At 48.0% G+C, this 26,771-nt stretch overlaps 1 protein-coding gene across 1 annotated transcript in view; it reads left to right on the forward strand.

Moving 5' to 3' along the window:
- Positions 1-24,115, forward strand: part of LOC139565110 (voltage-dependent calcium channel gamma-2 subunit-like) — a 77,796-nt gene extending 53,681 nt beyond the window's left edge. The window contains exons 2-4 of the mRNA XM_071385199.1: positions 5,664-5,747; positions 20,013-20,153; positions 22,077-24,115. Coding sequence (XP_071241300.1) covers positions 5,664-5,747; positions 20,013-20,153; positions 22,077-22,609 — 758 coding nt within the window. The 3' untranslated portion in view covers positions 22,610-24,115. The remainder of the gene's footprint in view (positions 1-5,663; positions 5,748-20,012; positions 20,154-22,076) is intronic.
- Positions 24,116-26,771: the final 2,656 nt, after the last annotated feature.

Raw genomic sequence — 26,771 nt, forward strand, 5'->3', positions numbered from 1 at the left:
CTCTGTGGGATGGGCGATTGTAAATCTACACCCACCCACCAGCCCCACTCACTTGACCTTGTCCTCCTCCCTCTTCCCTTCTTCCTCCTCTCCTCTCCTGAATGGATCTGTCTCACCCTGGTCTGCTCTAGTATTGAAGTGCTTTATGGCAGTGTGGGACAGGGAGGACAGGAAAGGACCTAGGTGTTAGGCCATAGCTCATCAGTAGGGGGTAGTAGGGGTCATGGTGGCCAGTGGTCGTTAGGGTGATTGAGGAAGTCCAGCGCTGACCCCTAGCATGGAGCCAGCTGATGGGACCCAGTGGGTCGGTCAGTGCAGGAGAGTCCCATGGCCTGGCTCTGCTCTTAATGCTAACTGCTTTATAAATGATTAGCACAAGACTTATACTCCCAGCTAGAAGGCTAGCTATACTTACAATGCTTCGATTGCTTTTTAACACCAGGCACTTTCAGCAGGGCTGAGTATGTACTGACATGATGCTATTGTAGTACTACAGCTTGCTATAGTGAGCAACCCTCAGATAGAGGTAACATAGTGGATACTATGGCCTGTCTGTAAACGCTGAATGAAGATGTCGTGACCCACCAGACACCTGTTGTGGGTCCCCTGCCAGAGGGGCCTCCCCCTCTGCCCCCTACTCTCCCCCCTCCGCCCTCCGCCCTCCTCCTCCTTTCCTCCCCCTCTCCCCCCTCCGCCCTCCTCCACCCTTCCCCCCCATATGCCCTCTTCCTCCTTTTCTCCCCCTCTTCCCCATCCGCCCTCCTCCACCCTTCCTCCCCCCTCCCCCCTCCCTTCCCTCCCCCTCTCCCCCCTTCACCCTTCCTCCCCCCTCCACCCTCCTCCTCCCTTCTCTCCCCCTCTCCCCCCTCCACCCTTCACCCTTCCCACGGTCACACACTTTTGTACAGGAGGTTTCCAAAAAATAAAAATGTCAGTATAAAACATTTACCAGCGTGCTGAGTTTACATGTCTGACAAGAAAAGGACAGTTTGGAGCGGTTAAGTGTCACATAAATCTTTCAGCGCACTAATTGAAGTGGTTCCCCCAATAGGCTACTCTCTGCAGCTGCTTGAACAAATGACACAACTGTGGACGGGACAGCCAGCTAACTATACCATACTCCCACTCTGGGATGTCAGCTGTTGATAAGACAAAGACACGTGGTGCACTGTGGGTGGATGCTGTGTTCTCAATGTTATAAGTTTTGTTGCGACAATTCCGTGGCGACTGTGCTGTGTAACTACATAAACAGTCGTATCCTTATTGAAATGGATTTGAAATGAAAGAGTTCAGGATATTCCTTATTTTTCTCCTTCACTGCATTTGACCCACTTCTTGATAGGTGTTATTTATTGTGGAGGCTCAGTGGCTGTACTGTGGTGTCAGTGGTGGGAAGAGTCGCACACTGAGTTTGATGTGCTTTTTAGGCCCATGAGTTTCGATCCAACAATGATGAAAGTGTGACAATGGAAGCAGATCTATCCGCCTCTCTTCTGAACTTCAACCTTCTCTCTGTTCATTGCCCTTCCTCTGTCTCTCCCTCTTTCCCATATATTCCTCCCTGTCTCTTGTTAATTGCTGCAGAGCTTGTTGATGGAAATCAATGAGTGCTTTTTGATTATGAGCCAGAGCTGGGGAAGGTGAGAGAGAAGTGGACACACACACACCGTCAGCACTTTGGACTCTGTCCACCGAGGAAGGATTAGTGTGTATTTCACACGGAGGTTCCCACACTCCTCTGCTGCGGCCAAACTCCAGCCTAGCATGGCCTCTGCCAACCGCTCGGTCAAAACTCAATGACATTGGAACAATCACAACAAACTCTCCTCTGATGAAACCTTAACTACCCTCAGACAGTTAACAGACAGTTACCTCTGTGGTATCAAACACGGTCTCCCCTCAGCCTTCTGTGAGCCCTACCACACACAGTGTGCACAGAAGGAAGAGCAGTGTTAAGTCTGTTTGATAGCTCTTCCTTCAGACACCAGTCGCTCTCATATCTGAGCGGTTCTCGCCGGGGGTCCGTTCTCCGTACGTGGGGTCCATTCACAAAACCAGCACCCCACCCAACCGCACCCGCGGCACCCATCCTGCCTTCCCGCCATCTTCTCCTCGGAACACCTGGCACCCGGCTAACAAACACCTGTTCACCTAATTAGACAGACACTGGGGGGAGAAGGAGATTAATAAGTTAATGAGACAGTAATCTGGCCCAATCACATGCCCCGGTGTCTGCTTCCTCCTCGTCTGTTTCCTCCTCGGCAGCAGGGGTGCAGTAATGACCTCTGGATTGGGTGATTCCTTCGCCGTGCGATCTTGAGTGACCCCATCACGGATGGACCTTCTGTGGTACCACAGCATGGAGGAATGGAGGGATGAAGGTATAGAGAAAAGTGGGAAGTGGGAAGAAGGACAGGCCAGGCAGGCTGCTTTCTGAAAGGACAGAGCGAGTGACTTGGCAGCCTGGGCACTGAGGCGTCAGCCAAATGAATGAGCATTAGGAGATGAGGTTCCCATTGCACAGCAGTTGGAGCCGCTCCAGGTCTCACCAGCTGTGCCACTCTTGTTTACAAGCCGCCACCTGCTGCCAGAGAGGCCTCCATTCTGACTAGCAACCTCAGGCTCGCATGACCACCAAAGCCAGACCAGGGCATGTGCTGCCTGGGCTAGGGAAACCCAGTCCCTGGTGCTTATGAGAAGGGCAGAGCGCCCACTCCTCTGTGGAGTTTCATCATCATGTTTCCTAACATCGCTTTGTGTTACATTTACATACATACATACATACAGGCTTTGGTTATAGAAGTGAGGGGGATATATTATTATCCAGTCAGATAAAAACCGCGACCGGGAGACCCATGGGGCGGCGCACATCATCCGGGTTAGAGGAGGGTTTGGTCGGCAGGGATGTCCTTGTCCCATCACGCTCTAGCGACTCCTGTGACGGGCATGCACACAAAATAGCTAAGTTGGGTCGGAGCTTGCAAAACGGCAGCCATCTAGAATGGATGTAATGACTAAATGTCCAGGATCCTATCACTCATTATATATTCATCTCTCTGCTGCCCACACAAACAAATCACTGGCCCATATGTTTCACACACCGGAACTGGATCCACATCCTCCTCCATTCCTCCATGCTCAGGTATCCCCAAAACACGCATCCCTCCCTTCCTCCATGACTGGACCTCCTCCCGTGTCTCCACCATCCCTCCCTTCCTCCATGACTGGACCTCCTCCCGTGTCTCACCATCCCTCCCTTCCTCCATGACTGGCCCTCCTCCCGTGTCTCACCATCCCTCCCTTCCTCCATGACTGGCCCTCCTCCCGTGTCTCACCATCCCTCCCTCCCTCCATGACTGGACCTCCTCCCGTGTCTCACCATCCCTCCCTTCCTCCATGACTGGACCTCCTCCCGTGTCTCACCATCCCTCCCTTCCTCCATGACTTGACCTCCTCCCGTGTCTCACCATCCCTCCCTTCCTCCATGACTGGACCTCCTCCCGTGTCTCACCATCCCTCCCTTCCTCCATGACTTGATCTCCTCCCGTGTCTCACCATCCCTCCCTTCCTCCATGACTGCACCTCCTCCCGTGTCTCACCATCCCTCCCTTCCTCCATGACTTGACCTCCTCCCGTGTCTCACCATCCCTCCCTTCCTCCATGACTTGACCTCCTCCCGTGTCTCACCATCCCTCCCTTCCTCCATGACTGCACCTCCTCCTGTGTCTCACCATCCCTCCCTTCCTCCATGACTGCACCTCCTCCCGTGTCTCACCATCCCTCCCTTCCTCCATGACTTGACCTCCTCCCGTGTCTCACCATCCCTCCCTTCCTCCATGACTTGACCTCCTCCCGTGTCTCACCATCCCTCCCTTCCTCCATGACTGCACCTCCTCCTGTGTCTCACCATCCCTCCCTTCCTCCATGACCTGACCTCCTCCCGTGTCTCCACCATCCCTCCCTTCCTCCATGACTGGACCTCCTCCCGTGTCTCACCATCCCTCCCTTCCTCCATGACTGGACCTCCTCCCGTGTCTCACCATCCCTCCCTTCCTCCATGACTGGACCTCCTCCCGTGTCTCACCATCCCTCCCTTCCTCCATGACTTGACCTCCTCCCGTGTCTCACCATCCCTCCCTTCCTCCATGACTGGACCCCCTCCCGTGTCTCACCAACCCTCCCTTCCTCCATGACTGGAACTCCTCCCGTGTCTCACCATCCCTCCCTCCCTCCATGACTGGACCTCCTCCCGTGTCTCACCATCCCTCCCTCCCTCCATGACTGGACCTCCTCCCGTGTCTCACCATCCCTCCCTTCCTCCATGACTGGACCTCCTCCCGTGTCTCACCATCCCTCCCTTCCTCCATGACTGGACCTCCTCCCGTGTCTCACCATCCCTCCCTCCCTCCATGACTGGACCTCCTCCCGTGTCTCACCATCCCTCCCTTCCTCCATGACTGGACCTCCTCCCGTGTCTCACCATCCCTCCCTCCCTCCATGACTGGCCCTCCTCCCGTGTCTCACCATCCCTCCCTTCCTCCATGACTTGACCTCCTCCCGTGTCTCACCATCCCTTCCTTCCTCCATTACTTGACCTCCTCCCGTGTCTCACCACCCCTCCCTTCCTCCATGACTGGACCTCCTCCCGTGTCTCCACCATCCCTTCCTTCCTCCATGACTTGACCTCCTCCCGTGTCTCACCATCCCTCCCTTCCTCCATGACTGGACCTCCTCCCGTGTCTCACCATCCCTCCCTTCCTCCATGACTTGACCTCCTCCCGTGTCTCACCATCCCTCCCTTCCTCCATGACTGGACCTCCTCCCGTGTCTCACCATCCCTCCCTTCCTCCATGACTTGACCTCCTCCCGTGTCTCACCATCCCTCCCTTCCTCCATGACTTGACCTCCTCCCGTGTCTCACCATCCCTCCCTTCCTCCATGACTGGACCTCCTCCCGTGTCTCACCATCCCTCCCTCCCTCCATGACTGGACATCCTCCCGTGTCTCACCATCCCTTCCTTCCTCCATGACTTGACCTCCTCCCGTGTCTCACCATCCCTCCCTTCCTCCATGACTGGACCTCCTCCCGTGTCTCACCATCCCTCCCTTCCTCCATGACTTGACCTCCTCCCGTGTCTCACCATCCCTCCCTTCCTCCATGACTGGACCTCCTCCCGTGTCTCACCATCCCTCCCTTCCTCCATGACTTGACCTCCTCCCGTGTCTCACCATCCCTCCCTTCCTCCATGACTTGACCTCCTCCCGTGTCTCACCATCCCTCCCTTCCTCCATGACTGGACCTCCTCCCGTGTCTCACCATCCCTCCCTCCCTCCATGACTGGACCTCCTCCCGTGTCTCACCATCCCTCCCTTTCTTCCTGCAGGTGTACAATACCTTCCCTTAAGTGCTGTGTTGCTCCAAAATAATTCATCTGTTCTATTCAACGCATCCTGTGGATCTCACAAGCTCTTTCTTTATGTTGTTATGTTATGTTGGTGTTTCCTTTATTTTGGCAGTTACCTGTACACTCATACCTACATGGGTTTGAACTGACTCATGTCACTCTTTGTGTTACCATGGCGTTTCTCTTGATTCTATTCATATTTTTCCTCTGTGACTGCTTTTCTGACCCTGTGTGTTTTCTCTCTTGTTTCTCCTCCAGGGAACTTTAAAGGGATGTGTAAACAGATAGATCACTTTCCTGAGGACACGGACTATGAAGCGGACCCCTCTGAGTACTTCTTACGTGAGTCTCCTCTCTTTGGCTTTCACTTGTACAGTACAGAGGAACCAGTGAGCCTCAAGGGATAGTGTGGTCTGTCTGGGCATCTCATCTGCGCATTTGATACTGTATTGTAGTGAATAGTGTAAATACTACACAAATACTACACAAATGTACAACTGTGTACTTTCTAATCTTGTTGAGAGAGGGTAGTATTTAATATGAGGTAACCTTCAATCAGATGACAAGGGGGGACAGAAATCAGCCAACAACGCGTCCTCTTACTTCAACTGACAACTTGTTCATATTTAATACCTGAGCCCACTTTCCCCACCAGCCCCTGACAGTCAATACAGTCACAGTAGTTCTGGTGGGCCTGTGTGTTCTTTTAGATATCTCTAAACTGTATCCTGCTTTTAGTGAGTGCCTGTCTGTCTGGTCTGAACTCTACCAGGCACCACTCCTCCTCTCCTGGCTGTTTCTACTGCCTGCCATATGTAACGTAACGTGCAGTATTACAGTCCACTGTGTACCCTGTAAACTCCCCACATTGATCTGTGCTCTGTTTTCCTCACTGCTAGCAAGACATGAAAATGAGTGTCAAACAAGCTGCGGTAATAATCCTAAAATTACATGATGTCAATGCCAACAGAAATTGTATTTGAATTCCATAATTTAGAATTTGTATTAGGATATTGAATTTGAATGTAATATTTTTGAATTTGTAACGCACAAACTTTTATTTCATGATTTGAAACTGAATTGAGTGAATATTGCATTCAGTTTTAAAATTCAGTTTACATTTAATTTAATATTCAAATTCAATATTTATATATTCAGTTTCAATATGATAGATATTGCATTCATTGTCTGTGTATCAAGTTTACAAACTATCATTTCAAGTTTATAAAAGTTTTATAAATTAAACTTCTCAGATGCGTTTAGATTAAGTTTTTAAGTTCAGTTCTCTAAATTCAGATTCAAAACCAGAGACAACATCCTGGCACTTTGCCAGCCAGGAAAAGTAGAGGAGAACAGATAGATTGAAACGCTCACTGTGATAAACAGAAGCTTCTGCCGGTTTCTGAAGTCAATGTGGCATGTTGAATTCATTTTTTTCCTATGAATTTGGCTCCAGCATTTGAACCGTTTTGGTTGAGCTCTTATGACCCCATTCCTGAAAGACTCTCTGGAACATGGTCATGCCTTCTGTTTCCCTCTATGATGATTGCACTCCTTGTTAGAAGGGAGTGTCACAAAAACTGCAATTTGGCCCCAATAAGAACATACTGTAGTTGAAAAGGCCCTGTCACAGCCCTTCTAAGGAAAGCCTTTCCACTCCATATTTCATGTTTCTCTTGGGACTAACTGGGATCAAAACATGTCTCCCGCATCTCACAAGGTTCATGTGACTGTGAGACTGTGAATGGTACGATGCTCAAAGAACAATACACAGTTTCAACACAGTATTGAGAGTTTCAAACAAATAAGTTCAACTAACACTACCTCTGCATATTGACCTAGTACATTCAAAAAGTGCTGCAAGGTCCCCTCATTTTTCTCCTGAACAGTTCTCACTCAAAATGTAGGAAAAGGAAAATGTAATTTTACCACAAACAACCCATTGGGTGGATCAATGCTTTGATCCAATTGATTAGCACACATTTCCATGTTACGAGCAGTGCCTCGGCCCCACGCCTGTTTAACAATGCTCCAGACATTTGACCCCTCCCTTCCCCCACCCAATGATGCTCAACTGAACTGGATTCAGGTTGTGTTCATCTCCTGGTCTCCATCAGAACAGACAGTAATTGAAGCCCACTCTGAGAGAAGAGGTGAGAGAAGAGTGCGTGTTACTGCCAGTCCTGGAGATGAAGCCAATTAGGCCGTGTTTGACTTAACGCTCTGAGCGACTGTGCTCGTCCATATGTGCCAGAGAGGACGGTTATGATAACAGCTCTGGTAATGATTCTAACGATGATGAAGCCTTAACGAAGCCGGATCAGCCCTAGCGAAGCTGGGCCTTAACGAGGTGCCCGAAGTCACTGGCCTTGACAAGGGCGCAGGGGCGAGGTGACACTGCGGATCTCAGACCATGCACCCGTGTGTGTGTGTGTGTGTGTGTGTGTGTGTGTGTGTGTGTGTGTGTGTGTGTGTGTGAGTGTGTGTGTGTGAGTGTGTGTGTGTGTGTGTGTGTGTGTGTGTGTGTGTGTGTGTGTGTGTGTGTGTGTGTGTGTGTGTGTGTGTGTGTGTGTGTGTGTGTGTGTGTGTGTGTGTGTGTGTGTGTGTGTGTGTGTGTGTGTGTGTGTTTTAACCGCTTCCTGCTCTGTGATTGGACAAGAGGGCCGCAGTGCTCCCAGTTGCTTGCCAATTAGGACACTCACATCCATAAATATTTCAGCCTCCTTCCTATATAGGTCAGGCCTCTATCACTCTCTCTCTCTTTCTCCCTCTCTCTCCCCTAACACCCGTCTGTGACTGGCATGTCTTTTAGTCTGGAGTTGTACCTCTGTACTTTAGTGACAAAGTGAGCCCCCATTCAGGCCACTCAGTGTGTCTGTGTGTCTGCGTTTGTATGTTTGTGTTACATTTGTGTGTTCTCTTCTGTGAAGGTCGGGCAGGGTGAGGTCATGAGGGTACAGTGGGCCACATTGGGACAGGTTCAGAGAGAGGTGGATGTCATACTGTAGCTTTAATATCTCCGCTGCCTGTTTCATCATAGCCAGGCTGGTGTGGTCTGTGAAGGGAATTCGTTTATATACTTAGCCCATTTGACTTTAGTGGAGGACACACAGCTGGTATTTCCATAATGAGGTGTTGCACAGAGCATCTGGAGGGAGACCAAAGAGAGAGAGAGTATGCCAGCCACTTACAGGGTAGAACGAGAGGGGAAGTGTTATGCAATAGAGATTATGTCACCTCAGGTAAAAACCCACAGGAAGTGACATCAGAGGGAGTTCACACTCAGACTGAGGGGACTCGTCTATGATGTATGTAATTCTGTGATTCAGCACCTGCTAGCTCACAGTACACCAGCCTACACCAGTATTGGAAGTGAGCAAATCTGACATATACAGAAGAAAGGCACAGAATGTTCTTGAATACGTACGTGCACCACCCCTCCCCCATACTTGAACATACACAGACAGACACAGACATAGACACACAGACACAAACACACAGAGACACACACATAGCACACACAGACATCCCCAAACACACACACAGTAGCAAGCTGCTTTGCAGTAGTGACTGTAGTGACTGTGAATCCTCGGCTCTCCCCATAGCCAGGCGGTTCACACATCCACACACGGTTATATAACCCAGCTGAGGCATACTAAAGCGCCAGTGGGTTTTTAGATCATGCTGTGTCCGAGCTCCCATCATCCACTACTCTACTGGGCGCTAAGCAGCAGAGAGAGAAAGAGAGAGAGAGAGAAGAGAGGAGTAAAAGAAAACACCCAGTTATGCAATAAACGGTTGATGCAGGAGGAACTAGAACACCTAAATACATTACTGTGATAACCACACTTACACACAGAGAGAGATACAGAGAGAGATACAGAAAGAGAGAGAGATACAGAAAGAGAGCGATACAGAGAGATATACAGAAAGAGAGAGATACAGAGAGATACAGAAAGAGAGAGATACAGAGAGAGATACAGAGAGAGAAAGAGAGATACAGAAAGAGAGAGAGAGATACAGAGAAAGATACAGAGAGAGAGATACCGAGAGAGAGAAAGTAAGAGAGAGAGAGAGAGAGAGAGAGAGAGGGATACAGAGAGAGATACAGAGAGAGATACAGAAAGAGAGAGAGAGTTACAGAGAGAGAGAGATACAGAAAGAGAGAGAGATACAGAGAGCGAGAGAGAGATACAGAGAGAGAGAGATACACAGAGAGAGAGAGATACCGAGAGAGAGATAGAGAGATAGATCCTTAGTGAGAGAGATACAGAGAGAGATACAGAGAGAGAGATACAGAGAGAGAGAGAGAGAGAGAGAGAGATACAGACGGCACAATACAGACAAAGCGATACAGAGAGAGAGATATACTGAGAGCGAGATACTGAGAGAGAGCGAGAGAGACAGAGACAGAGAGTCAGATTGAGTAGAAAATACGTTGTGAGTCTGTTGTAGCTATAGTGGATGTTCTGTCAGTAGTGACAATGATGGCAGTCTGTGGTAAAGATGTCTCATGTTTGTGGATCCTAGCCAGGGTTCACTAGGGGTCAGAGCATGGTGTGATGAGCTACATAGTTAATACAGAGAGGGGGGCTGGATTATGGGCTGATCTGGCCCAATAGAATCAATGGGTCTGGGGTAGGACACACACAGGGGCTTGCATGTAGGGCAGCAGGGGTGGGACAGTGGGGGCTCTGGGGCGATGGGGGGTGTAGGCGACATTGGGGAGATCATTGGTTGTGGCCCAGCATGGGAGTTCCAGCACCAGCTCCAGAGGGGGGATGGGCAGCCGGTCGCTCGGCCCTGAGCCCTGGTGGGTCACGCCGGTTCCACCTGAGGCCAGGACCGTGGACCATGGTCACAGCCATTGGACCAGAGGGAGGGTCACACCATATGACCTCCACTGCCTCGGTAGAGGATAGTCATCAGGATAATGTGTTAATCATGAGTGACAGCCTTAAAGGGATTCTATTAGAGACTATTATTACTATGACTGTCCACTTGGATTTACTGTGTGGTGTTAGGTAGCTAGAGAGAAATGTCACAGTATAGCTGGGTAACAGTGGTGGCCTTGGCGACAAATATGGAGTCCATCGACAGATACATAAACACATACAGGCCCATAAATGAAAAGGCGATCATTTTAGTGGCCTGGTGGAGCGAGCAAGTACCAGCGCTCTAACTACACATCTCATTAAGGCTGGAAATATGGAAGCCTGCTCTTATAAACTCAGAGGTGAGAGAATGTACAGTATCTCGTAAACAAAGGGACAGTAACAGTAACACAGAGATTACACAACAGTTATTTGTCACTGCATTTGGACACTTGTTAGCCTTCCTTCACACACACATTGACATATCCACATTGAATGCAGAGTTTCTCTGTATTGACCCATGTTAGTCCGTGCTGTGGTACTATGCTAACAGTGGGGTATCGTGACATAAACCACAGTATTACCAGTCTTATTCATATGTATTGGAGCATCCCTCTGTGCTATCATGCCATTCACTGTTGTACCAGGCTAATTTTAAATTGAGCTTCCTCTGCCCTGTGTTCTGGGCTACTAATCATGCTTTTCTGGCTGCTAAGCTAGCTAACAGACTAAGCGGGGTTACTGTTCAGTTTGTTCAAACTAATAGCGCCTCCTCTACCCTGTGTTAGTCTATGGGCTACTATGCTGTTTGTGTAAACGCTAACACTGAGATAAGCTAACACAGACAGCAGTGATTATGTAGGCTACTGTGTCAATGTTAAGCTAACAGAACAAGTAGTGATTCTGGGCTGTTGGTGCTAAGCTAACCCAGAGCAGCTAGCTATGGCACAGTGCTGTCAGGCAGGCAGGCAGACGGGCAGGCCTGATCTATGGGGACATCAGCAGTGGAGTGGAGGGTAATTACAGTAATTGAAATGTGGTCTTTAATTGTCTGAGCAGTTCTGTCATGTGAAGGAACTTCAATGTGTCGGGCGGCCCAGATTCTTTTCCACCGTGCTCCAGTGACCAGTCTGTGTGTGGATGAGTGTGTGAGGGGTGTGTGTGGATAGGGATTTTGCTGTGTGATATGTTATGTTAGTATGACAGAGCGATATTCAGTGGGGGACTGCAGTGTCAGAGAGCATGCAGGCCTATGTCATAAAGTACTTTTCCATGTAAGAAAAAAATGTAGAAAAATAAACTTTGGCTGTGTGCATATAGAGAGTGTACGTGTATAGGGGTAGTGTGAGAGTGTGCATACACATGCTTGTGTGCAACTCTGAGGGCATATGATAACTTTGTGTGCATATGTGTGTCACAGGCGGCTGGTGACATGGTAATTTGGGAGCACAGGAGGATAGTAATGGCTGGAACGGTGTAAATGGAATGGTATTAAACACAGCAAACACGCTGTTTCCATGTGTTTGATACCATTCCATTTAGGCATTAATATGAGCGATCCTCCCCTCACCAGCCTCCTGCAGGAGGAGGAGGAGGGCGGGCTGGATTAATAAGTGTTTGTAGTTTTAAATCAATGTGCCTGGGAGCTGAGGCACCTGATTAGCATGACCCTGTCCTGCACATCAGCACATTCAGTGCTGGGGGAGGCTGATTAAGAGCCAATGCTAATTTCCTCCTCACAACGCTGTCAATGAGAGAGGGAGAGAGAAGAGAAGAGAGAAGGTTCAAAGAGATGCCTTTGTCAAGAGAACTCGTTGCATATTTATTGGTGTATGTACGTGTGTGTGTGTGCGTTCATGCATGCGTGCGTTTTTTTTGTGTGTATACAACATACTATTTGGGTTATATGCTGAAGCCATAAACTGGCAATGTACTGGTAAATGGACATGATGTTAAGTGTGAATATGTGTTATGTGGTGTTAATGCAATAGAGTGATCCCTGGCTGTGAGTCACTGTGAGTCATTCTGGAGCTGTGTTGGGTAGTGTTGGTAAGGAGGAGTGGGGTAAGTTGAGCCACCATTGTTTCTAAGACACCATACACAAAATGTCTCATTTGACCAAATATTTAGGAAGAGGTCATCATTTCATGGAGTATGTGAAGGAAAAAAACACATGAAAAAAGTGGTAAGCAAGTTCGGTCCAAAAAACAGATTTTCACCAAGTCAAATTAATTTATTGTGTTAGAGGTTTGTAGCTGTGTGGGCTAATATAGTCATGTTTGCCTTGGGGTAAGTTGAGCCAATGGTAAGTTGAGCAAATTGAAGTGTTTTCTTTCCAGGCATAATGCAAGGAATTATCGCTTGGATATGAAGTAACAACAGGGCCTATGTTAAAAGTGTTTGTTAGGTGTTCAGCCTGTCTTAAAAGATGCTTAAAATGCTTAAAATACAAAAAAAGGGATTGTGATTGTGTTGAATTGTGTTTGGGAAATGAAGATAGACATGATTTTAAAAAGGTAGTGGTAATATTTCATTCAGTACAGACATTTGTAGGTGGCTTAACTTATCCTGTTCCGCAGCTAAATTTACCCTGTACCCGGAGTAAGTTGTGCCATGAGACCAGTTTTTTTGGACAAGCTTTGTTTTCAAAACTGTCACCTTACCCAACTCTCCCATCACCTTACCCCACTCGCCTCTCACCTTACCCCACTCTCCCCTCACCTTACCCCACTCTCCCATCACCTTACCCCACTCTTCCCTCATCTTACCCCACTCTTCCCTCATCTTACCCCACTCTCCCCTCACCTTACCCCACTCTCCCCTCACCTTACCCCACTCTCCCCTCACCTTACCCCACTCTCCCCTCACCTTACCCCACTCTCCCCTCACCTTACCCCACTCTCCCCTCATCTTACCCCACTCTCCCCTCACCTAACCCCACTTTTTTCTCACCTTACCCCACTCTCCCCTCACCTTACCCCACTCTCCCATCACCTTACCCCACTCTCCCCTCACCTTACCCCACTCTCCCCTCACCTTACCCCACTCTCCCCTCACCTTACCCCACTCTCCCCTCACCTTACCCCACTCTCCCCTACTACTTCATTATGATGTGATCAGCATGTGCGGAGAGGTGGTTAGATACTGTAAAGACACTGATGTGTTACATATGTGTACAATAGTCTGTGTGAAGTAGTGTGTAAGAACAGGGTCCGTCAGTGTTCAGGAGTGCCACTGCCGCTGCCCAGGTGCCAGCCTAAACTGTAGTTGGGCCAATCAATACAGCGCACACCAGCTCTGTATATCTGCGGGCAGCCTGGCACGCACACTGGCACTCACATACAGGCGGCAAAGCGGGGCAGCTCTAACAAGCCACTATCAGTCATCACTACGCCTTTCCCATCGTAATAGGAGCAATGACAGGCAGGGACAGGGACATCCATCCCAGGCAGGACTGCTTTCTGTCTGTCTAATGAGGCAGGGTGGAGGGTATGTGGTAGTGGAGCTGATAAAGGACAGGATAGCATAGGGCTGCTGTGTGTCACTACTTTAATAACCAGCCTGTCTGGTAACACTTTGGGCTTAGCGAGAACACAGGGAGGGGACGAGGTGAGGAGGCAGAGATGCCTCTCCCCAAATAGGTCCCAGGCGACCCACACAGACAGAAGTGGGCCCTGGCGAGGCTCTTTGTGATAGTGACCTCGACCCAAATCAAAACGGTGACCTGGCTGATAATCACAGGGCTCCAGAGCGCATTCTCGATTAGCACTCCGCCTTTCATGTGCCGCGTCGCCGAGAGGGACTTCGGAAACACAAGACGCGACCGAGGTCGCCGCTGTCTCTGGCTATCAGCAGAGAGGCCAACGCTTTCATTTAGTCAGGGTCATTGTTTTCCAGCTTGATAGATTTCTGAGACACAAGAGAGTCCCCACAGCCACCTCCCAGGACAGGGTCCACAGCCACCTCCCAGGACAGGGTCCATAGTCCACCTCCCAGGACAGGGTCCATAGTCCACCTCCCAGGACAGGGTCCACAGCCACCTCCCAGGACAGGGTCCATAGTCCACCTCCCAGGACAGGGTCCATAGTCCACCTCCCAGGACAGGGTCCACAGCCACCTCCCAGGACAGGGTCCACAGCCACCTCCCAGGACAGGGTCCATAGTCCACCTCCCAGGACAGGGTCCATAGTCCACCTCCCAGGACAGGGTCCATAGTCCACCTCCCAGGACAGGGTCCACAGCCACCTCCCAGGACAGGGTCCATAGTCCACCTCCCAGGACAGGGTCCATAGTCCACCTCCCAGGACAGGGTCCACAGCCACCTCCCAGGACAGGGTCCACAGCCACCTCACAGGACAGGGTCCACAGCCACCTTCCAGGACAGGGTCCATAGTCCACCTCCCAGGACAGGGTCCACAGCCACCTCCCAGGACAGGGTCCATAGTCCACCTCCCAGGACAGGGTCCATAGTCCACCTCCCAGGACAGGGTCCATAGTCCACCTCCCAGGACAGGGTCCATAGTCCACCTCCCAGGACAGGGTCCACAGCCACCTCCCAGGACAGGGTCCATAGTCCACCTCCCAGGACAGGGTCCATAGTCCACCTCCCAGGACAGGGTCCATAGTCCACCTCCCAGGACAGGGTCCATAGTCCACCTCCCAGGACAGGGTCCATAGTCCACCTCCCAGGACAGGGTCCACAGCCACCTCCCAGGACAGGGTCCATAGTCCACCTCCCAGGACAGGGTCCATAGGCCACCTCCCAGCAGCCCAAAGTCAGAATAATGTCCTACTCAGATAATGGGATATTACTGTACCTGCCGCAGTAGGATAACTAATCACAGGACACGTAGTCTGCATACGGTGTGTTGTTGGTTCATAGATTATGTTGAGCTGTTACAGTGAGTGTACTGTATGTGTTTCATTACACCAGGAAAGTTTAGGGAAAGCTTATCAGAAGTGATGCTCTGAATTGAGCTGTTCAAAGACAACTGCAGTTTCTCAATCCAAAATCCATCTACTCTCACTCACACAAATCTTACTACTGCCCACTATTAGCCACACATCACACTGGCATGACTGTGGAGAGGAACCTTCACTTACTGTGATAATCAATCCTTTACTCAGCTGGAGAACACTGTCTGTCTGTCCAGCGTCCCGCAGGTTATCTGCCATGTTAAAACACACCCCTCCAGGCTGGAGCCTAACCCCTGACAGACGCTTAAAGAACCAAGGAAGATGTGAAACTTCCTATATTTGGCAACACTGATGTATTTTTCACTGGGTGGAGGTAGCAGCACTCACTGCCTTGGGGCATAGTTATCTCTCCGTCTCCCTCTGAGAATTTCCATCTCCAGCCCTCACTCATTCCCTCACTGGAACGAAGGAACAGGAGCCCTCATAAAAACGCCTGTCTGAATTTCATACATCCACTAAGCGAACACTTCACCGACATATTTAACATTATAGTAAAATAGAGTGAGTTCTGGCGTAAGAAATCTGCAGAGACCCCAGCCTTTCTTCGTTTCCGAGGTAGAGCGTGAACCGAGGGAAGGCACAGCATGCTGGGAGGTTACTGTGAAGGTCAGTGCACTTTGGAGTGCGCTGCTAAGCATGGTGGGTAATATAAAAAGAATACATAGGCACTCTTGGCTGACTGATACCATTCTCTTGCCCTTGAAAAGCTCCCCATCGAAACTCTATACTATAGTTGCTTTCAAGATTTAAAGTGATTCTTAAATATTTGACTCAAAGCACATTAAATGTAGCAATGCATTTATAAAAGAATGACATTCATTTTTTAACAAGGCCCAAATGATAGCTGAACATACCAAAGAGCTAAATTATTCAACTCAGCCTAATGTGCAAATTTTTTTACGCAATGTGGCAAACTTACCCAGCAACCACTGAGCTGGCTCTTCTCTCGCTCTCTCTCTCTCTCTCTCTCTCTCTCTCTCTCTCTCTCTCTCTCTCTCTCTCTCTCTCTCTCTCTCTCTCTCTCTCTTTCTCTCTCTCTGAGGTTTCCTTCACCTTGAGAGCTGCAGTATTAAAAACTCTCTCTGTCCACAATCAATACAATTTGCCCTTTATCCCTCTTTTGTCGGTGCAAATGAAGCTGATGGATGAGAAAGAGCCCCTCTGCCCTCTCCCAGGTAATGTAGAGTGACTGGCCATTTTAATATCTCCAGGGTTCACGTGAGCCGGATTGGAGGGATGGAGGGAGGAGGGGGAGGTGTGAGAAGGGGGACAAAAGAGCAGGGTCAACTCCCAGGACAACTTCATATTTAATCACCACGCCACCTGTAACTCTACACCCCACTACTCCCTCTGCTCCAAGGACAGGGAGAGGAGGAGGATGAAGGGATGGAGAGAGAGAAAGAAGGGGAAAGGGAGAGAGAGAGCGGGAGAGGGTAAGAGAAGGAGAGAGAGAGAGAGCGAGAGAAAGAGAGACAGCGCGAGAGATTAAGAAATACATACAGCACTTCAAATAATAATGGCATAAAACACAAATTACACTTCCTACTAGTAATACATAACTCCACAACCACATACAGTATCAATACAGTCTTGATGGACATCCATCCTCAGTACCCTACAGGGCCTCCTCAGTCTCTCCTGTCTCCAGTCTTACTGTTGTTACTGTTGTGGGCCCAGTGGAGGGTGAGTGAGTGATGGTGACCCAGCCAGCCGTGGCCACCACTTGGCCCAGTCCTCCTCAGCTGTCAGTCTGCTGCTGCTACTGCCATCTCCCAGGGTGCCTGTGGGCTCACCGTGGCTCTCCTCTCCCCTACCGTGCATGGAGGGGATTGGAGGCTGTGTGATGTGGCGCGTTAGGGCATGGGGGAAGAATGAGAGGGGAAGGGAGGGAGGCGGGCAGCAGGTAGGCAGGGAAGGCAGTTGGGCCGCCAGGAGCCCCGGGTCCCCGCGGAGGTGCAGGCGGCAGAGTTCAGCGCACAGCCACCCAGCCCTGGCGACGGCGTCAGCATTTTGGGGAGAAGCTGGGGAAAGTGCTGAGGTGGCAGCCGCGCGGAGAGGCAAGGTGAAGTAGTGAAAAAGTGGTGGAAAAAATGTAACCAGCCTGATGAAAGTTTAAGTGTGCATGTTAAACAGGAGAGAGAGAATATGAGGAGAGGGAGGATGGGGGAGTGAGAGAGGAGGGAGGCATAAGGAAGAAGGAAGGAAGGATGGGCAAGGGTGACCTGAGGAGGTTGAAGTATTTCCTCTATGCTCTATAGACCTCAGCACGACATTCAGTCTCACCTATGGGTTCCTTCCTCAACACCTTAATGCTCCTCAGTACCTCAACCCTTCAGTTCTAGCTCTGTCATCAGTACCTCAACCCTTCAGTTCTAGCTCTGTCATCATTACCTCAACCCTTCAGTTCTAGCTCTGTCATCAGTACCTCAACCCTTCAGTTCTAGCTCTGTCATCAGTACCTCAAACTTCAGTTCTAGCTCTGTCATCAGTACCTCAACCCTTCAGTTCTAGCTCTGTCATCAGTACCTCAACCCTTCAGTTCTATCTCTGTCATCAGTACCTCAACCCTTCAGTTCTAGCTCTGTCATCAGTACCTCAACCCTTCAGTTCTAGCTCTGTCATTATTACCTCAACCCTTCAGTTCTAGCTCTGTCATCAGTACCTCAACCCTTCAGTTCTAGCTCTGTCATCAGTACCTCAACCCTTCAGTTCTAGCTCTGTCATTATTACCTCAACCCTTCAGTTCTAGCTCTGTCATCAGTACCTCAACCCTTCAGTTCTAGCTCTGTCATCAGTACCTCAACCCTTCAGTTCTAGCTCTCTCATCAGTACCTCAACCCTTCAGTTCTAGCTCTGTCATCAGTACCTCAACCCTTCAGTTCTAGCTCTGTCATCAGTACCTCAACCCTTCAGTTCTAGCTCTGTCATCAGTACCTCAACCCTTCAGTTCTAGCTCTGTCATCAGTACCTCAACCCTTCAGTTCTAGCTCTGTCATCAGTACCTCAACCCTTCAGTTCTAGCTCTGTCATCAGTACCTCAACCCTTCAGTTCTAGCTCTGTCGTCATTACCTCAACCCTTCAGTTCTAGCTCTGTCATCATTACCTCAACCCTTCAGTTCTATCTCTGTCATCAGTACCTCAACCCTTCAGTTCTAGCTTTGTCATCAGTACCTCAATCCTTCAGTTCTACCTCTGTCATCAGTACCTCAACCCTTCAGTTCTAGCTCTGTCATCATTACCTCAACCCTTCAGTTCTAGCTCTGTCATCAGTACCTCAACCCTTCAGTTCTAGCTCTGTCATCAGTACCTCAACCTTTCAGTTCTATCTCTGTCATCAGTACCTCAACCCTTCAGTTCCAGCTCTGTCATCAGTACCTCAACCCTTCAGTTCTAGCTCTGTCATCATTACCTCAACCCTTCAGTTCTAGCTCTGTCATCAGTACCTCAACCCTTCAGTTCTATCTCTGTCATCAGTACCTCAACCCTTCAGTTCTATCTCTGTCATCAGTACCTCAACCCTTCAGTTCTAGCTCTGTCATCAGTACCTCAACCCTTCAGGTCTAGCTCTGTCATCAGTACCTCAACCCTTCAGTTCTAGCTCTGTCATCCGTACCTCAACCCGTCAGTTCTAGCTCTGTCATCAGTACCTCAACCCTTCAGTTCTTTCTCTGTCATCAGTACCTCAACCCTTCAGTTCTTTCTCTGTCATCAGTACCTCAACCCTTCAGTTCTAGCTCTGTCATCAGTACCTCAACCCTTCAGTTCTAGCTCTGTCATCAGTACCTCAACCCTTCAGTTCTTTCTCTGTCATCAGTACCTCAACCCTTCAGTTCTTGCTCTGTCATCCGTACCTCAACCCTTCAGTTCTAGCACTGTCATCAGTACCTCAACCCTTCAGTTCTTGCTCTGTCATCAGTACCTCAACCCTTCAGTTCTTGCTCTGTCATCAGTACCTCAACCCTTCAGTTCTAGCTCTGTCATCTGTCATCTGTACCTCAACCCTTCAGTTCTTGCTCTGTCATCTGTACCAGTATCAGCCAAGGACGCGAGCTTGGTTTGAAGAGCTTCGCACCACATCACCCCACAGGCTAGGCCCCTGGAGCTCTGGTGTAGTTAATGTCATTTGCACTACATGATATGGCGTAATGCAACGCTCCAACCTGGGGAGCTGTGTGTGCTAACTGAGTGTTGTGTTGTGTTGTGTGTAGTCAGGTGGCGTGATTACATAAAGTTGGGTAACAGAGGCTCACTGAGGGGATACACTCACTGGCTGGTGTTGATCAAGACTTTCACAGCGCTGATGGAGTGTTGATTATGATGTGGCTCAGATAGGGAGCTGATGTTGGGAGTCTAAGTTACATTCTCTCTTCTCTCTCCCTCATTTTTCACTGTTCCCTGCTCTTATTCTTCCTCTCCTATCTCTCTCTCTATATTTATTTACCATTTTATTTATCCTATCTCTCTCTCTATATTTACCATTTTATTTATCCTATCTCTCTCTCTATATTTACCATTTTATTTATCCTATCTCTCTCTCTATATTTATTTACCATTTTATTTATCCTATCTCTCTCTCTATATTTACCATTTTATTTATCCTATCTCTCTCTCTATATTTACCATTTTATTTATCCTATCTCTCTCTCTATATTTATCATTTTATTTATCCTATCTCTCTCTTCTTCTCTATCCCTATATAACCCCCCTGCCCCCCCCGCCCCCTCTCTTTTATTTTCCTCCTCTATCTGTTCTCAGGTGCGGTGCGAGCTTCCAGCATCTTCCCCATCCTCAGTGTCATCCTGCTCTTCATGGGAGGCCTGTGTATAGCTGCCAGCGAGTTCTACAAGTCACGCCACAACATCATCCTCAGTGCAGGGATCTTCTTTGTGTCTGCAGGTGAGTCTAGAGAGGAAGAGAGAGAGGAAGAGATAGAGGAAGAGATAGAGAGGAAGAAAGAAGGGAAGAAAGACGGGAAGAGAGAGAGGAAGAGAGAGAGGAAAAGAGAGAAGAAGAAATAGAGGAAGAGAGAGAGGAAGAAAGAGGGGAAGAAAGACGGGAAGAGAGAGAGGAAGAGAGAGAGGATGAGAAAGAGGAAGAGAGAGAGGAAAAGAGAGAATAAGAAATAGAGGAAGAGAGAGAGGAAGAAATAGAGGAAGAGAGAGAGTAAGAGAGAGAGGAAGAGAGAGGGGAAAGAGAAAGGAAGAGAGAGAAGAAGAAATAGAGGAAGAGAGAGAGGAAGAGAGAGAAGAAGAGAGAGGGGAAGAGAGAAAGGAAGAGAGAGAGGAAAAGAGAGAAGAAGAAATAGAGGAAGAGAGAGAGGAAGAAAGAGGGGAAGAAAGATGGGAAGAGAAAGAGGAAGAGAGAGAGGATGAGAAAGAGGAAGAGAGAGAGGAAGAGAAAGAAGAAGAGAAAGAGGAAGAGAGAGAGGATGGGAGAGGAAGAGAGAGAGGATGAGAGAGAGGAAGAGAGAGAGGATAAGAGAGAGGAAGAGAGAGAGGAAGAGAGAGAGGAAGAGAGAGAGGATGAGAGAGAGGAAGAGAGAGAGGAAGAGAAAGAGGATGAGAAAGAGGAAGAGAGAGAGGAAGAGAGAGGATGAGAGAGGAAGAGAGAGAGGAAGAGAAAGAGGATGAGAAAGAGGAAGAGAGAGAGGAAGAGAAAGAGGAAGAGAGAGGAGAAGAGAGGGGAAGAGAGAGAGGAAGGGGTGTGTATCTAGGGCAGGTAGAGGAAGAGAGGAAGGAAGACTGGGAAAAAGAAAGAGAGAAACAGTTACTATGGTGGAGAGGGATAGTAGGGTTAAACTAGGGAGATTAGCTTTAAATTAGTTGGTTTCATTGATACAAAGTGTTCACAAATGCAAACGTTTTCAGTCACTACTTTTTAGTCACTAACATGCAATGTTATTATGGTTCACTTACATAGAACAGTTGTACAGATGGATGTAAGTCCAGCAAAGAAGAGACTGTTGACTAATCCAGCTAAGGTGCAGTGCACAAGCAGTCTCTCTCTCTCTGCTGGTCATCCCCAATACTGCAACTCCTCAGTCAGCTCTCAGCCTCCACTCAGCAGCAGCCACAAGTCACGCACTCCATTCTTCCCTCTTTATCCACTTATTTTCTCCTGATCTGTGTGCTGGACTAGAAGCTACCCATTGGGATTCAACTCTAAAAATATGGTGTCCCTGACATACTTTCCCAATGATCCATCATCCCAGCTCTACTGTGTCACACACTTCTCTCTCTCCGTGACTAAACGCTACAGTCTAAGTAGATGTATATACACTGAGTAACAAAACATTAGACCTCAACATCAGAACAGCCTCAATTTGACGGGGCATGGACTCTACAAGATGTCCTACAGGAATTCTGGCCCATGTTGACTCCAGTGAGTCCCACAGTTGTGTCAAGTTGGCTGGATGTCCCTTGGGTGATGGACCATTCTTGATACACACAGGAAACTGTTGAGTGTGAAAAACCCAGCAGCGTTGTAGCTCTTGAAACACTCAAACCTGCTGCGCCTGGCACCTACTGCCATACCCCATTCAAAGGCACTTCAATATTTTGTCTTTGACAGTGAGAAGTACAGTATGTATGTACATTATCCTTTGGTGAGTCCGTGGTACTTGTCTGAAAAGGTTTGTCTTGGTAATGGCGTATTCACTGTGGTGGATAGATGCACTCAGTTGTAGAACAGGTTCATGGAGGACTACTGCATATGTGGTATGCCTAGAAAAGGCAATGTCCTGTCTTAACTGATTGCATAATTCCTCTGTTCTCTCATCTCGCCCCTCCAACTCCCCAACCCTCCACCCCCCTCCCTCAGGCCTGAGTAACATCATTGGGATCATCGTGTACATATCAGCCAACGCAGGGGACCCCTCTAAGAGCGACTCGAAGAAGAACAGCTACTCCTATGGCTGGTCCTTCTACTTCGGAGCCCTGTCCTTCATAATGGCCGAGATGGTGGGCGTCCTGGCAGCCCACATGTTCATCGACCGCCATCGGCAGCTCCGGGCAGGGGCCAGGGCTGCCGGCTACCTCCAGGCCTCGGCCATCACACGCATCCCATCCTACCGTTACCGCTACCGGCGCCGCTCGCGCTCCTCCTCCCGGTCCACAGACCCCTCGCACTCCCGCGACACCTCGCCTGTGGGCCTCAAGGCCTTCAGCGCGCTGCCCTCTACAGAGATCTCCATGTACACGCTGCCCCGGGACACCCTGAAGGCCGGGGGCACGCCGACCGCCACCTACAACTCGGAGAGGGACCATACCTTCCTGCAGGTCCACAACTGTATTCAGAAGGAAAAAGACTCAGCCACCACCAACACAGCCAACCGCCGCACCACACCCGTATGAGGGAGCCCTGAGAGCAGAGCCCAGGGGAGCAGAGACAGGGAGGCCCTCACCCAGGTCTCTAATATACCATAGGCCAGGATGAGTTTCCATGTTTATAGAGATTGATGATTTTATTTCATTCAACTGCATGATTTTCCCATCTACCATTGTTGAGAGAGTCTAAAGGGGTTTGTTGACTTCCTTTGGAGTAAATGGTTGTACTGGGAGAATGGGGCAGATTGTCCTTAGAGACTGAGTCATTTTTATGGGTGGGGATGGGTGATGAGGGTGGGGCACTGAAAGGGAGGGTTATGATTTAAATTTGATTCATGATTTCATAACCTTTTGGTTTTGACAGTTTGACTCCACAGTTTTGGTGGTGCAACAAGCTGCTGTACTTTCCCATCATACCACCTGCCATATGCCTCTGATTTGTTGTCATATTTATTCATTTATTTTCTGCATTAAAACTGTGAATTTTTGCAGCTTGGGGTTCAGTAAGAATTAGCCCAGTCTGTAAACTCTAACAAAGGTACTATATGTGTATTACATTTATAAATAAATGATTAAGTTAATAATCAAGAGATACAGACTTTACTGAAGCAAAAAAACAAACATGTAACCTAAACTAAGTGCTGTTGGTAACACGAGAAAAGACTCTTTTAGGATCTGCTGGAAGGATGACAGAGCCAGAGAGAAAGTACTGTAGGTACACTACACGACAGAGCTGCTGAAACATGACGAGAGACAGACGCAGACAGTCAACAGTAGAAAAATAGAGATTATTTTAATAGAACCTTCTCGCCTTTTTCTGAGTCCCTGTTCGCTTTCTTTTTGGGGAGGGGGGGGGGGTCGTCATGGGAGTGTTGAACCCCTCAAGAGAAACCACCACCAACAACAATGGGGTCAAAGTTCAAACCAAGAAAAAAAGACTCCAAACACGACTTCTCGAAGAAAAAGGAAGGAGGAGAGGGGGAGGAAAAGAAGAGGACGCCAAATACAAAAATAAATACTTGCGTAAAAGGCAAGCAACAAGATAAATATGAAATAGTACAAGAGAAGCTAAGTGAATCAAATTTTCTGAAATTAAATGCATGCTATAAAATTACAGCAAATCTGCTCTTGAGAAACTTAAGTTTTAAAGGATAATGATAATTAGAAGGGGAAAAAAGTGATGACGCGAACGTTTAAACCAGTAATGTTTCATGAGTATTTTTTCTCTTATGTTTTTTTATTTACTTAATTTTATCTTATGCTTTTGTGAAAGAAACCAAACAATCTACATTGAACAAAAACAGATTTTTTTTAAATGGTTTGGTTTAATTCTTTATATAAATATATATATATATATGTATGTATTTTATTTTTCAAATTCACACAGCCTTAGTCATTTCTTTGTTTCTTTTGATTTTCAATGTGTTGTTCAAATTGAAAATGAAATCTTTAAAGGTGCCAAAACCGAATGATCCTTTACTTGGATGCATCAAGTCCTGATGAATAAAATACCAATCCTAGGAGAACAAATCAGCCTCTCTCTGTGTGTCTCTAACCTACTGTATCCTTACACTTAACACCCTTGTTCTATGTGTCTGATACACTCTCACACTGTCTCTCTGTGTGTCTCTAACCTACTGTATCCTTACACTTAACACCCTTGTTCTATGTGTCTGATACACTCTCACACTGTCTCTCTGTGTGTCTCTAACCTACTGTATCCTTACACTTAACACCGTTGTTCTATGTGTCTGATACACTCTCACACTGTCTCTCTGTGTGTCTCTAACCTACTGTATCCTTACACTTAACACCCTTGTTCTATGTGTCTGATACACTCTCACACTGTCTCTCTGTGTGTCTCTAACCTACTGTATCCTTACACTTAACACCCTTGTTCTATGTGTCTGATACACTCTCACACTGTCTCTCTGTGTGTCTCTAACCTACTGTATCCTTACACTTAACACCCTTGTTCTATGTGTCTGATACACTCTCACACTGTCTCTCTGTGTGTCTCTAACCTACTGTATCCTTACACTTAACACCCTTGTTCTATGTTTCTGATACACTCTCACACTGTCTCTCTGTGTGTCTCTAACCTACTGTATCCTTACACTTAACACCCTTGTTCTATGTGTCTGATACACTCTCACACTGTCTCTCTGTGTGTCTCTAACCTACTGTATCCTTACACTTAACACCCTTGTTCTATGTTTCTGATACACTCTCACACTGTCTCTCTGTGTGTCTCTAACCTACTGTATCCTTACACTTAACACCCTTGTTCTATGTGTCTGATACACTCTCACACTGTCTCTCTGTGTGTCTCTAACCTACTGTATCCTTACACTTAACACCCTTGTTCTATGTGTCTGATAAACTCTCACACTGTCTCTCTGTGTGTCTCTAACCTACTGTATCCTTACACTTAACACCCTTGTTCTATGTGTCTGATACACTCTCACACTGTCTCTCTGTGTGTCTCTAACCTACTGTATCCTTACACTTACCACCCTTGTTCTATGTGTCTGATACACTCTCACACTGTCTCTCTGTGTGTCTCTAACCTACTGTATCCTTACACTTAACACCCTTGTTCTATGTGTCTGATACACTCTCACACTGTCTCTCTGTGTGTCTCTAACCTACTGTATCCTTACACTTAACACCCTTGTTCTATGTTTCTGATACACTCGCACACTGTCTCTCTGTGTGTCTCTACTCTCTACCATGTACGAACACTTGTGTTAACATGCATGTTTCTGTCTTTAGGCTACAGTATGGGAGAAACCATGATTGTAAAGATAAAACAGCACATAAGACACATCACCGCGTGGAGTCTTTCTAGGACATGACATTCCTGAAAAGGGAACACAGGTTTGCAATAAAACCAGTACTCTGTAGCTGGAGCTATCCATGTAGAAATGATATACGACACCTTACTACACGCCCGCTCTAAAAGCATCACTTTCAGGACCTGGTGCACCCGTTTTTCTCTGCAATGAGGTGAACGTGTGTGTGTGTGTGTGTGTGTCTGTGGCAAGCATGAACGTGTGTGTGTTTATGCAAGCACACGTGAGTGTGTGAGAAAGACACGTAATAGCAGCCCTCTGAGTGGAACCAAAGGGTCTGAGGCTGTGGCAACACTGGCTGTGTTTGTGTATTTTTTATTAAGAGGAAGCAATAGAGTGGTCTCTCTATTCAGCATGGCTCATGAAGAGGGAGTAATATAGTGGTCTCTCTATTCAGCATGGCTCATGAAGAGGGAGTAATATAGTGGTCTCTCTATTCAGCATGGCTCATGAAGAGGGAGTAATATAGTGGTCTCTCTATCCAGCATGGCTCATGAAGAGGGAGTAATATAGTGGTCTCTCTATCCAGCATGGCTCATGAAGAGGGAGTAATATAGTGGTCTCTCTATCCAGCATGGCTCATGAAGAGGGAGTAATATAGTGGTCTCTCTGTTCAGCATGGCTCATGAAGAGGGAGTAATATAGTGGTCTCTATCCAGCATGGCTCATGAAGAGGGAGTAATATAGTGGTCTCTGTCCAGCATGGCTCATGAAGAGGGAGTAATATAGTGGTCTCTCTATCCAGCATGGCTCATGAAGAGGGAGTAATATAATGGTTTCTCTGTTCAGCATGGCTCATGAAGAGGGAGTAATATAGTGGTCTCTATCCAGCATGGCTCATGAAGAGGGAGTAATATAGTGGTCTCTCTATCCAGCATGGCTCATGAAGAGGGAGTAATATAGTGGTCTCTCTGTTCAGTATGGCTCATGAAGAGGGAGTAATATAGTGGTCTCTCTATCCAGCATGGCTCATGAAGAGGGAGTAATATAGTGGTCTCTCTATCCAGCATGGCTCATGAAGAGGGATTAATATAGTGGTCTCTCTATCCAGCATTGCTCATGAAGAGGGAGTAATATAGTGGTCTCTCTATCCAGCATTGCTCATGAAGAGGGAGTAATATAGTGGTCTCTATCCAGCATTGCTCATGAAGAGGGAGTAATATAGTGGTCTCTCTATCCAGCATGGCTCATGAAGAGGGAGTAAAATGGTGGTCTCTGTATCCAGCATGGCTCAGGAAGAGAGAGTAATATAGTGGTCTCTCTGTCCAGCATGGCTCATGAAGAGGGAGTAATATAGTGGTCTCTCTATCCAGCATGGCTCATGAAGAGGGAGT

Source organism: Salvelinus alpinus, chromosome 36 (assembly GCF_045679555.1).
Source record: "Salvelinus alpinus chromosome 36, SLU_Salpinus.1, whole genome shotgun sequence".
Classification (NCBI taxonomy): domain Eukaryota; kingdom Metazoa; phylum Chordata; class Actinopteri; order Salmoniformes; family Salmonidae; genus Salvelinus; species Salvelinus alpinus.